Source organism: Dama dama, chromosome 11, assembly GCF_033118175.1.
Source record: "Dama dama isolate Ldn47 chromosome 11, ASM3311817v1, whole genome shotgun sequence".
Lineage (NCBI taxonomy): Eukaryota > Metazoa > Chordata > Mammalia > Artiodactyla > Cervidae > Dama > Dama dama.
Genome location: NC_083691.1, coordinates 33708921 through 33720929, shown reverse-complemented (window position 1 = coordinate 33720929; position 12009 = coordinate 33708921). Strand labels below are relative to the sequence as shown.

Sequence of the window (12009 nt, the reverse complement as noted above, 5' to 3'; positions counted from 1 at the left end):
AGAATGACACTTCACCTCTGTGGTCTTCCTCCCTACAACCATAAACACAGTCTAATCTTGAGAAAAACAGACACAAATCCCAGTGGAGGTACATTCTACAAAATACTCAACCAGTCCTCAAAACTATCAAGGTCATCAAAAACAAAGAATGTCTAAGAAACTGTCACAACCTATAGGACTTTCAGGAGATATGACAGTGAAATGTAATTCAGGTATCCTGGATGAGATCTTGGAACAGAAAAAAGACACTAAGCAAAACGAATGAAATCCAAATGCAGTATGGCTGTGTATGTGTGTTCACTCAGTCGTGTCTGACTCTTTATGAGCCTTTGGGCTGTAGCCTACCAGGCTCCTCCGTCCATTAGATTTTTTCAGGCAAGGATTGGAGAAGATTAACATATCCTCCTCCAGGGAATCTTCCCCATCCAAGGATCAAACCCACATCTCTTCTGTCTCCTGCATTTCAGGCAATTCTTTACCCACTGAGCCATCAGGGAAGCCAGAATGAAGGACGGAGTTTAGTTAATACTATTAACACTGTTATTTAATTAGTGGTGGCAAATGTACCCTAGTGATGTAAGATGTTTACAGAATTGGCTATGTGCAATGCGGAATCTCTACTACCCTTGTACGTTTTCTGTAAATCTAAAACTAAAGTTAAAAGTATATTTAAATATTTTGAAAACACAGACTGGGCAACAAATGACTATATGCTTATCTCTACAAATGTGCTTTGAATTACAGGGTGCTGGTGACAGTTTTGTGGGAGCTTTGGCCTTCTACCTGGCTTACTACTCAAATCTATCCTTGGAAGAAATGCTCAAGAGATCTAATTTCATCGCAGCGGTCAGTGTCCAGGTCACAGGAACACAGTCATCTTATCCATACAAAAAAGACCTACCCCTTGATCTATTTTGATTGCTATTAACTCCAAAGTAAATATACCTAGAAATAAAATGTACTTAGGGATGGTCACTGTTAATTAGCAGCTTACTATAAAATGTCACCTCCTTTCTTTGCAAATACTATGTTCATTTACCAAGTCATCCTCAAGCCTTCAATTATTTCTTTATAATGATTTCTTTGCTTTTCATGCAAAAGTCAACTAGACAGAATTAAGGATACTACAACAAAGACCTGTACAAACAACCCCACCATTCAGGAACCAGCAAACTCTACTGCCAACACATCATACTGTGTTGTACTGTTATGTACACCAAACGCAGAATTTGCGAGCAACTGTGTCTAATCAGAGCAGAGAATGTTAAATAAGGGAAAGATGACTTGGGCCACACAAGCAGTTCCTAAGAAGGGCAGCTGATATTCAGCTTTGCCTTGAGTGTTGTCAGAGCTTCTGGTTTTGCAAGAGAAGCCAGAAGTTTACATGTTTATTGAAATCTTTCAACATTTAAGTATCAGCAACTGAGTTTTTTAACATTGTAAACACCACCTGTGGGCCACTTTTAGCCTATGTGCTAAATAGACAAGTCATTTGCTAAGCCAGATTTTAAGTTGGGTTTTTTTTTTTTAAGTGATTCCGGCATGTCACAGCCCCTTTACACTGGGTTTAGGTAGAATCAAGTGAAGGATTTTTCTTGTAACCCAATACCACAATGTAGAGTTTCAATCTAAAAATAGCTAAGATCTCACCTATTATTGCTTTCAATTAGAGCTTTAACAAAAGATGCCAGAAAAATAGCTGACTGACTAATGCCACAAGCCTCTAAGACTCAACAACTGTCTAATTCCATTTCCAGAGAGGCGCGCTCACATTTCCTCAGGAGACAAGACTGGGCCACAGGGAGGGAACACCTGTTACTCAGGAACAGCACAAGTTTCTTTTTTTTTTTCTATTTATTATTATTCGTTGGAGGTTAATTACTTTACAATATTGTAGTGGTTTTTGCCATACATTGACATGAATCAGCCATGGATTTACATGTGTTCCCCATCCCGATCCCCCCTCCCACCTCCCTCTCCATCCCATCCCTCTGGGTCTTCCCAGTGCACCAGCCCCGAGCACCAGTCTCATGTATCCAACCTGGGCTGGTGATCTGTTTCAACCTTGATAGTATACTTGTTTCAATGCTGTTCTCTCAGAACATCCCACCCTCGCCTTCTCCCACAGAGTCTAAAAGTCTGTTCTATACATCTGTGTCTCCTTTTCTGTTTTGCATATACGGTTATCATTACCATCTTTTTAAATTCCATATATATGCGTTAGTATACTGTATTGGTCTTTATCTTTCTGGCTTACTTCACTCTGTATAATGGGCTCCAGTTTCATCCATCTCATTAGAACTGATTCAAATGAATTCTTCTTAATGGCTGAGTAATACTCCATAGTGTATATGTACCACAGCTTTCTTATCCATTCGTCTGCTGATGGACATCTAGGTTGTTTCCATGCCCTGGCTATTATAAACAACAGCATGGGTTTCTTAATGTTTGTGGTCATGGTGGACACTCCATCCTTCTCCCCTGTAAACGCTTTAAATGCTATAGGATACATACCAGCAGAGCTCAAAATATGAGCTGATCCTTACCTTCAACAAGAAATTTGACAGGGAGAGAAATGAGCAATTTTGAAAACTTGTGGTAAACAATAGCTTGGGTGGGAAAGCATACAGATCTGGGTAGGGCAGGAGTCCTACCTGTACATTTGGGATAATCAGTGGAACTTCCAAGCTGGTTGGCTGTGTAGTACCACTGCCCCAGGAGCTGAGCCATGAGCTTTATGGAAATACACTATAGCACCTCTTATTAAAAAAAAAAAATTCTAGAAGTAGTCCAAACTGTTCCTAGAAAATCCTAGATACTGCTTTGGTGACCTGAGTTGGAGAGTGTGGACCACTGGCATTTTTCTAATTATATAAGCACAGATCAAAAATACAAGTTCTCTTGGTTTCTTCTGTGTTAACAGGCTGGCTTCCTCCTTTCATTCCTGCTCCCTTTGCCATCCGTGTTATCGCACAGGAGTTCTTTCAAGATCTCTCTGGACCATGACCCTGCCTTTTCTATGAAGTACAAGTGAGGGCAGACTGGAAACTCTTGCACAAATCTCACTATGGAAAATTTTCTTTTCTTATATGAAACAATGGTTATTTTTTAGTACTGTAGTTTTAAAATTTCAAATAGTGGGGGAAAACATCACCAAGAGACAATAGCTCAGGCTATTTTAATATATTTTATTAAGGGCTATAAAAATATCCAGAAAGATAAATAAATGTGATGCAATGGTATATGTCCTAATATGAAGAACTTGTTTTCACTGCATTGTTTTCCTTCACAATGGCCTTCAAATCACAGGAGGCAGTGATTCCGTGCTATTTCCTCTTCTTTTATTACACGCTGCAGAATTTCTGAATCAGTATCCCACCCTCGATCTTCTCATTTATAAATCAAATTCATTTTCAATCCATTGTTTAGAGGGAGCGTATTTTTTTCTGTTCCACAAAGAGGACTTTTTTTTTCACTGTAGAAGGAGAGAAAAGGATTGTAGCAGAAAACTAAAAAGTATCATCAGCATTTTTTAATAAAAATACACATCAGACCATGAGCCCTCTCCTTTCTCTTCTTTTACTTTCCTTTGTCATGAGGATGGAGCTGACTTGCAAACTCAGTTCACTGATCCCAGAGACCAGACAGGACTGGAAAAAAATAGTAAGGAAAACAGGGAAGGCCCATCAGCCAACCCGTGGCATCCCTAATACCCCACAAAGTCACATTTAACCAATGTGAAATATTCAAATTTAAAAAAAAAAATTACAGGCAAAAAAATGTCTTCACTCAGCTAATGCCCACTCTTGTATGAGGTAAAGCAAGGACAGATTGTAGGAAAAAGCTGGACTCCAGAAAAAGAATGGAAAAACTGAGCAGACCACAGAAGAAAAGGAAGCCTGGCTGAAAGAGTAAATACACATTAAACCTTGTACTTTCCAGAAATGGTTTCATATACCCAAGTACAGATTTACTATTATAACCCAAATCTTATTATTATGAATATCATAACAGAGTATAGTTCTCTGAAACACACCAAACAAAAGTGCTCACTGCCTGGATGAAAGATTAGAGACTAGATGCTAAGCAATAAGGTTTTGATAGTTCCTGTAATGCCCTATATAGCATTCCACTAACATCACATCTCTCTCTCTCTCTCTCTCTCACACACATAACCACCCCACCTGAATTCTTCTTTGCAAAAAAACAAGAACAGTGTACCAAGGAAGATCCAGGAACTCCAAAGACTATGTATGACATGACAGCAACTCACTTGTCCCTACCACACAAGAAATTTTAGCTTTGTTTTTTGTTATTCTTTGATAATTAATATGGATACCCTGTATGTGAGATCCCCAAACAGTCTATTATCAACAGTTAGCTAGGGAGCTTCTTTAAATACATTCCTACTTTTACCTCCATCTCTACCCTAATTCTACTTCTATAGAACTAGAGTGGGACTAGAAGTCTGTATATTTTAAAACTCTTAGGATGATTCTGATGGCAGCTAAAATAACCATTAACCAGTCAACAGAAACTTATCTGTAAATTTAATAATGTATTTTATTACTTTGTACATAGGAATATTTTTAATATATTTCAAAAGATCTAGTATTAAACATAAGTAGGACCAGTGCTCCTTCAAATTCAAAGGAAGACTACAAAGCATTGTAAGACAGTACTAAAGAACCCAAACAACTTTCCATCAATGTTATTCACTGCAAGAAGTATTTCCATGTTTTTCCACATGGAACTAAAAAATGGATTAAAAAAAGAACCTGTCTCATGGAAAACTGGTCAGGAGATTATTCAAGTGACCCTGGATAGGAATAACTGATGAAGACCATTCATGAAAATTTGATATACTTGCTGCATTCATTCCCTTAATTCAAAAATTCATAGAACTGTGCTAGGCAATGTGGAATTTATGAAAGTCTAAGAAGAGTCCCTGATTTAGTACCAATATACCATGAGGTACCTGTAGGAACATCCAGTAAGCCCCACAGGAACCTAAAGACTAAAAGGGACTGGAATGGTGAGGCAAGCATCTCACAAAGAGGGTCAAGTTTAGGCTCTCAAGCATTTGGATGAACTAACAGGGAAGAGCATCTAGTTTAGACAAATGGTGGCAGGAGGTAAGAACAACAGTGCTGATCGCAGGGGAATGTCCTGATTAAAAAAGGAAAAAAATAGACTAAATTGGCTCCATGTAATAGAAAAAATAGTGGGCCTGGAATCAGAAAGACTGGGTTCAAGCCTTGCCTCCACCATTTATCTACTGTAAGTTCTTGGGCAAATTTCTCAAAATACTCTTCCTTCAGTTTTCTTCCCCATGAGAGGGATAACTCCATCTCCCTCACAGGGCTGCCAGAGAGCAAACACTCCCTATGTGTTAGCTGAGTTCAAATGACATGCTGCTATCCACAGTCATAAACATAAATTAATTTTCTGTCAAAATATTTGCTGCTTAATTCATAGAAGAATGAATCTGTCAAGTTCTTGCCCTACATCTAACCTAAACCTATTCTGCTTCAATTAAAGCCTATATTGTCTTGTTTAGTCATCCAAGGAATTAAAACTGACAAGTTTTCATTTTCTTTATAATAAACCTTCATATATTTAACAAAGTTTAATACACTTATGCCTCAACCTTTAATCCTTCCTCCTGGGAAATTTGCATCTAGTTTCATATGAGGAAAAGAAGTCTGAAATGACACAGGCTGGTTCTAGCCATAGAGTATACCATGAAGTACTCACATAGTTGGGAATTTTTCCATGTTTCCTTGCCTGATTTTCTTTGTAAAGCAGACAAGCAAAACATTACCCTTAAACCAAACCCTTAAACCATTTTCTCACTGCAGTAAAACATGCTAGGACAACTGCCAAGCTATTTGGTACCCTGGGCAATGGGGCAGGCCGCAAGGCAAACATCATGCAAGCCTACAGGGCATTCAGTAGGTGGGCAGAAAACCAAGCAGTCAGCTATCCCAGAACATTCTTTTCTTCAGAAGAGACAAAGTTGTGTTGTCAAGGAACCAACGATCCCTTCTCAGAAAAGCTTTAATTGTCTGTCTGAAATTTACATATGAATATTTTCTTCCACTTTCAACTCATGGTTAGAACTGTTTATGGTTGTATCCTTTCCCGATCTCAAAATGTAAAATCAATCTAACAGAAAGTTCCTAATACCTCCATACTAAGACTGAAAATTCCAGTACATTTTCACACTTAAAATCTCACAGAAGGTTATTCAATCAACATTTATTAACGTTGTACAAGTTCCTAAAAAAGCTCTAAAGGAGCTAAAATGCTAGAAAACCACTTTATTGTAAAGTTCATCACTCTGGGTTTTCACCAGCTGATACAAAGAAATCAGAGAGAAAACCACCACATCAATCTAATATCGTATTGCTACTGGTCTGAACGTTTGTGTATCCCCAAATTTATGTTGAAATCCTAACCCGCAAAGATGATCGTACTAGGAGGTGGGGCCTTGAAGAGGTGTTTTGGTCACGAGGGTGGAGCCTTTGTGAATGGGATGAATCCTCGTAAAAGATACCCCACAGAGGTTGCCTGCCCGTCCACCAAGCGAGAACACACCAAGAACCCCCTCCTATAAACCAGGACGAGGGCCCTCACCAGCAAGTCACCATGCTGGCACCTGGATCTTGGATCTTCCAGGTCCCAAAGCTGTGAGAAATAAAACTGTGCTGTTTATAAGTCATCTAGTCTGTGGTACTTCGTTATATCAACCCAGACTAAGACATATGCCTTATCATTCTAATAATTTTTCATCATTTGAGATATATCATCCTGAAATTCAGACTCCTAATCATCAGGGACAAACCTAGAATTCCCTTTTTATTAAAGAATGACCAGAAAGTTTCACATCATAAAAACAGCAGGAAATTTTATTTCTGTTAAAGAATGGAACGCATACCAATTTTTTTTTTTTTTTTGGCCACATGGCATGCAGGATCTTAGTTTCCCAACTAGGAATTAAACCCATGCTAGCCACTCCAGTATTCTTGGGTTTCCATTGTGGCTCAGCTGGTAAAGAATCCACCTGCAATGCGGGAGACCTGGGTTCAACCCCTGGTTGAGAAGATCCCCTGAAGAAGGGAAAGGCTACCTACTCCAGTATTCTGGCCTGGAGAATTCCAGGGACTATATAGTACATGGGGTTGCAGAGTCGGACACAACTTAGCGACTCTCACTTTCACTTTCACTCCTGCAGTGGAAGCACAGTCTTAACCTCTGGACTACCAGGGAAATCCCTCTCAGAGCCCTCTTTAAATGCCTCTTTACACTGGTACAGCCCTGATTTTTTTGAAGGTGATATTATTTTTTATTTTGATGAATTCAGCATAATGAACAGTTTGTAAGATGATCTTTGCAAATTCTGAAAGCAGTTATTAAGGTGGCTGTCAGCCAGATTCATACTAGTGCCCAACCAGAGCTCACACACTAATAAGTGAGTTTTAGCCTCCTCTCTCCATAAGAGGTTCATACGTAGAGTGACCTCAGGGCCTAGGTTTTGCAGTCAGACAGTCCTAAATTCAAATCTTTACATATTTTAGTTATGTGTCCTTAACTAAAATCCTTGGCATCAAGCTCATCATCTATAAAATGGGGTTCAGATTGCCTGGAGAGTATGGGTGCTTGTGTTGCGATGCATTCATGTATCTGAAGACTTAGGCAAGTAAACAAAGAAGACAGAATTTTCCATTTTGTCTGGTTATTCACAAGTACTCATTTCCTTTCTCTCAAGGGTCACTGCCTTCTGTTGCCTATATTATCCTTCTGTTGTTGTTGTTTCAGGAGGGAAGGTAAATTCAGTCCCATTGCTCCATCTTGGCCAGAAGTGAGTCTATCAGGCCTTGTTCTTAAGTAACGAAATAACTGATTATGATGCTGCGTGCATGCTAAGACACTTCAGTCATGTCTGACTCTTTCCAACCCCATGGACTGAAGCCTGCCAGGCTCCTCTGTCCATGGGATTCTCCAGGCAAGAATACTGGAGTGGGTTGCCATTTCCTCCCTGAGGGATTATGACATTAACTGCCTATATTTCATTATGTAATGGATTAATTTGAAGAAATAAGATTCTAGCACCAATTCCAACTCTAATCAACAACCAAGTGTCTTATAATTCAACTCAACCTTGACATACTTCTCTTTCTGTTTCCCAAACAGTACTGCCTATTCTATTTACATATCTGGTTTTTCACCTTCAAATCTTCGGTTATCTCTTACTGGAGAGACATTCCCTGAACTATCCTACCTAAAAAATAAAGAGGGGATCTACCTCCTTGCAACTCTATCCTGTATCTCAGCATCCTGCTTGTTTCCTCACACGGCACTGAGCATTAATTGTCGTCTTCCTTCCTCTCCCTTCCAAAACCAGACTTTGATCGCCAAGACTGAAGGCAGTGAGTCTATCTTATGTCCATGACTATCCCAATACCTGGGATAGTAACTAGCACCAAAGTGAACTTTCAATATACACTAGGAATGAATGCTATAGTGACAAAGGGGCTACAAAACTGCCTTTGTTCAATGTCATCTGAAAAGGGCAACAGGCCTTGAATTTATTATGGAGCAACTTTTCTGGAATCTTACCTACTGGATCATAATGCAGTAGAGTCAGTTTCTCCCATAGTCGGCTTCTCTTAGTGTTGAAAGAAAAACCTGTTCCAGCTTGGCTCACCATTTTCACCAGAATTGTTCTAAGATTTAAAAGCAAGTTGTTACAAGCTAAGGAAATAGACTAAAATCAGTCGTAGGAGGGATGGCACATTCTGAGAACACTATACAGTAGTATTACTTGTGGGAACATCAATTAAACCTTAAGTTCAGTTCTAAGACAGTCTATGTCTTAGAATGGTTCTGATTCCCAGGATTTGTTCCATTACACAGAGTGCTTTGGAAATGACCTAACCAAAGCAAGAAGACTAATCAAACTGCATTGTGGGAATAGACTCAGGCCCCCACATTTCAGGAGGAGAAATCAGAACAAGGAAAATACACAAGTACTGGTAACCCTAGTAGGCCAGTCAGGAAGATAGTTGTCTCCGAAGAGCTTTATCTTTCACGTATGAGCAGTAAGAGTGAAATCAGGAAGCAACAGAATAAAGGGATTGGAACTTTCATACTGACAATGTGTAAAACCTTGTTCCCTTTCATAGTTTAAGTTACAATCATTCAAAGCACAAAATTCATGTTTTGTCCCACTGGACCATTTAATACCTCATACATTTGTTACTTTTTTAGGTGTCTTATCTTCCTGTATAGATCATGCTATTTGATTTCTCGTCTAATTCCAAAAAGAATTTGAAGCACCTAAGATATATTACACATCTTTGCATCCCTTTCAAGGTTCAGCATAGTGCTTCATGCATTAGAGTGATACAATATTAAGTATTTGCCCTATGGAAAGCACTATATGCAAGGCCCTCTAAGTCTACATCTGCACCCTGGAGAAGTAACACTAACAGTATGGAAGGTGAGTTGTGTACACAAGGTCTGTAAGGCAAGACATATGTGACAAATGGCACCAGAAGGACACAAAGAACATGAGCGGTAGGGCGCACCTCTAAAGAAACTGAAGACACAGCAGATTCCCCCAGAATGTGAAGAAAAAAAATAAGTAGCTGGATTATGTGAAAAGATATATATAAAGCAATAAAAGATATTGAGGGAACAATACTAACATGTTTTTCATTAACTTTAATCCAGAAAACCTAGCTTTAAGGATTATGTGTCTTGGGTTGTAACCAAATGCTGCCTGTTTTAGAATTTTTCTATTTTTAACACAGAAAATCTTACTTCAAAATTTATTTTTGAAATACCAGTTTGGTATTAATAGTCTCTCTGGTACAGCATGGAATCTTTAGCCTTTGTGATTTCTGAAATGCTTGTACCATGAATGCAAAAGATTAAAAAACTCAAAACTGGCTCTGTGGATAGTCAAATCACAGCTTTTTTTGCTATATTCCCGTAGTGAACTCCAGACAAATGGCCCCAGATCCTCAATTTGAGGAAACAGAACTGCAGTCATAGTCCAAAAAGCATGGGGACCCTGATGATTTCTTTAGGAACAAGACAGCAAAAGCAACTTTTAAGTAAATTAACTGAGAGCTCACTTAAGTAGATCAGTTGGGAGGGAGGGAAAATATTTTCGGAAACAGTTCATAGGGCCAAAACAATTCCTCGAGTGTAATCCTCAAATCAAACTTTAGAAAACTGAAGCCAAATGCTTAATTTAACACAAGAATTCATTGAGAGTAGCTGAACTAATGAGTCTAACATAAACAAGCTTTAAAAAAAAAAAAGAAAAACTGCTACTTACTTTGACTTGCTCTTGGCAACTTTTTCATAGGCAGGAAAAGTCGGATAGAAAAGAAAAAAAAACAATTTATTATCTTGTTTATGCAAAATTCAAATAAAGCTCAAATTTTAAGATTATAATAAAAATATTTAAATCATGAAATATGTCATAAGTTGTCACTCAAGTAACTACTCCCAAGCTATTGGGGATCCCGTTAGGATTTTATAGAAGCCTCTCAAAAATCCAATCGGACCACCACAATTCTGGACGGAATGCTCTACACAATCTCTTTTCAGTTGAACTACCTTTTAAATTCTCCCAAAGTAAGATCTGCTCCTCTTCTAAGGTGCAAATATTTGCACTAGAACAAGCCTTTTCTCTGGTAAATTAACCTATGCAAACTTCAACAACCATCACGTCAGGTGGAGAAAGGAAATTAAATCCACCCGGGAAGTCAGCCTGGTGCACCGCAGAACAGTCTTGGGAGCCAGTGGGCTTCGTTACCAGCCCGCTGTACGACCTAGGATCAATCACTGTTTCTCACCTAAAGAACTCGAAATGAGTGAATTAAAAATTCTGAAGTTTTCTCAGTTAGAACGTCCAGCGATTCTGCTGACACACCGCTACAGAGGGCGAGGGAGAGCCCCACTTCTGCCGGCCAGACTCTACCGTCCGAATGAGCCGCAACAGCCCCGAAATCTGCGCCGAAGACCCCCCCAAGACCCACTCACCCCGCAGGGAGCGCGCCGCGGGGCATGCCGGGTGCTGTAGTCCTGAAGGCCTGGGAAGTCGCAGCGGCAGCTTCCCCACCGGCGCGCGCACTCCACCCTGCAATGTCCCAGGGCCCACCTGTCACCACCTCCCGTCCGCGCTGCAGACCCTGCCGCCGCCTCCAGCCCCACTTACACGTAACCGCTGACAGGAACATGGCGACAGTACCCCTGAAGACTCGGTAACGGGCCCGAAGTTCCCGCAACAAACAACTGCTTCCGGGGCACAGGCCTGTTCCGGAAAAGGATGTCCGGAAGTTCTCCGCAGCCACGCCCCCTACATAAACCTCAGGGCTGAGCCCGCCTCTTATTTGTGATCTCTACAGTCCAGGTGTCTGTTATGTGATGCTGAGGTGTGGAGTCCTTTTCATTTTGGGAGAAGACCTTTGTTATCGCTCGGGGTTCGCGCCCCAGACCGTAACTCCTACTTCTGGGCCAGAGTTAGATGTTTTCCATACATGTTTCACTAAATAATCGCAGTCGACTACATTAAAGCTACAGGAACTCTGCATGTTCCTCACCCACTCCAGGCTATCAGGCTTCTGCATTATTTCCTTAAATTGTTGCCTTCGTTTTCCTCCTCCAGCCCAGCTCTATCTCCATCTGGTTAACATCTACTGTCAGTCCCTCCAGAATTAAGAACTCCACCTGAATATCCCTATTCCTTGATTATGTGTTGGATTTCTAGGAGGGCTGGGCCCTGAGCATCTTAACTGCTGTATCTAAGCACCTACCTGGCAATAGGGGGCAAATAACTGAGACTGAGAGCAGTCACATAGTTTGCTTAATGTCACAAAACTAGTGAATAGCAAAGTCAGAATCTGAACCCAAAGTTTGTCTGACTGCAAAGACTCATGCCTTTCCCACTAGACATTGGGACCTAACCACTTTACCATCTTCCAGTCTTCA

The 12009-nt window shown here is 40.1% G+C and overlaps 2 protein-coding genes across 5 annotated transcripts in view; one reads left to right on the top strand and one right to left on the bottom strand.

The window, feature by feature from the left end:
* Positions 1–12009, top strand: part of RBKS (ribokinase) — a 132894-nt gene that overhangs the window by 95795 nt on the left and 25090 nt on the right. For 2 of the 4 annotated variants that reach the window (XM_061155066.1, XM_061155068.1), the window contains exons 8-9: positions 745–846; positions 2924–3117. In XM_061155066.1, coding sequence (XP_061011049.1) covers positions 745–846; positions 2924–3034 — 213 coding nt within the window. In that variant the 3' untranslated portion in view covers positions 3035–3117. Of the gene's footprint in view, positions 1–744; positions 2284–2923; positions 3118–12009 lie in introns of those variants that run through there. The other 2 variants (XM_061155069.1, XM_061155067.1) reach the window with 2 other exon arrangements.
* Positions 3169–11357, bottom strand: MRPL33 (mitochondrial ribosomal protein L33). Its single transcript, XM_061155070.1, has 4 exons — positions 11237–11357; positions 10352–10370; positions 8623–8729; positions 3169–3475 (listed from the first exon to the last, which is right to left on the bottom strand). Exons 1-4 carry the CDS (start codon positions 11256–11258, stop codon positions 3426–3428), a joined length of 198 nt encoding a protein of 65 aa, XP_061011053.1. The 5' UTR covers positions 11259–11357; the 3' UTR covers positions 3169–3425.

Excerpts from the sequence above, each read along its gene's own strand:
- MRPL33 (XM_061155070.1), bottom strand. The coding sequence starts at position 11,258 with ATGTTCCTGTCAGCGGTTACGT. Across the intron at positions 3,476-8,622 it reads ACTGCATTATGATCCAGTAG|TGAAAAAAAAAGTCCTCTTT; the intron begins GTAAGATTCCAG and ends CTCCTTCTACAG.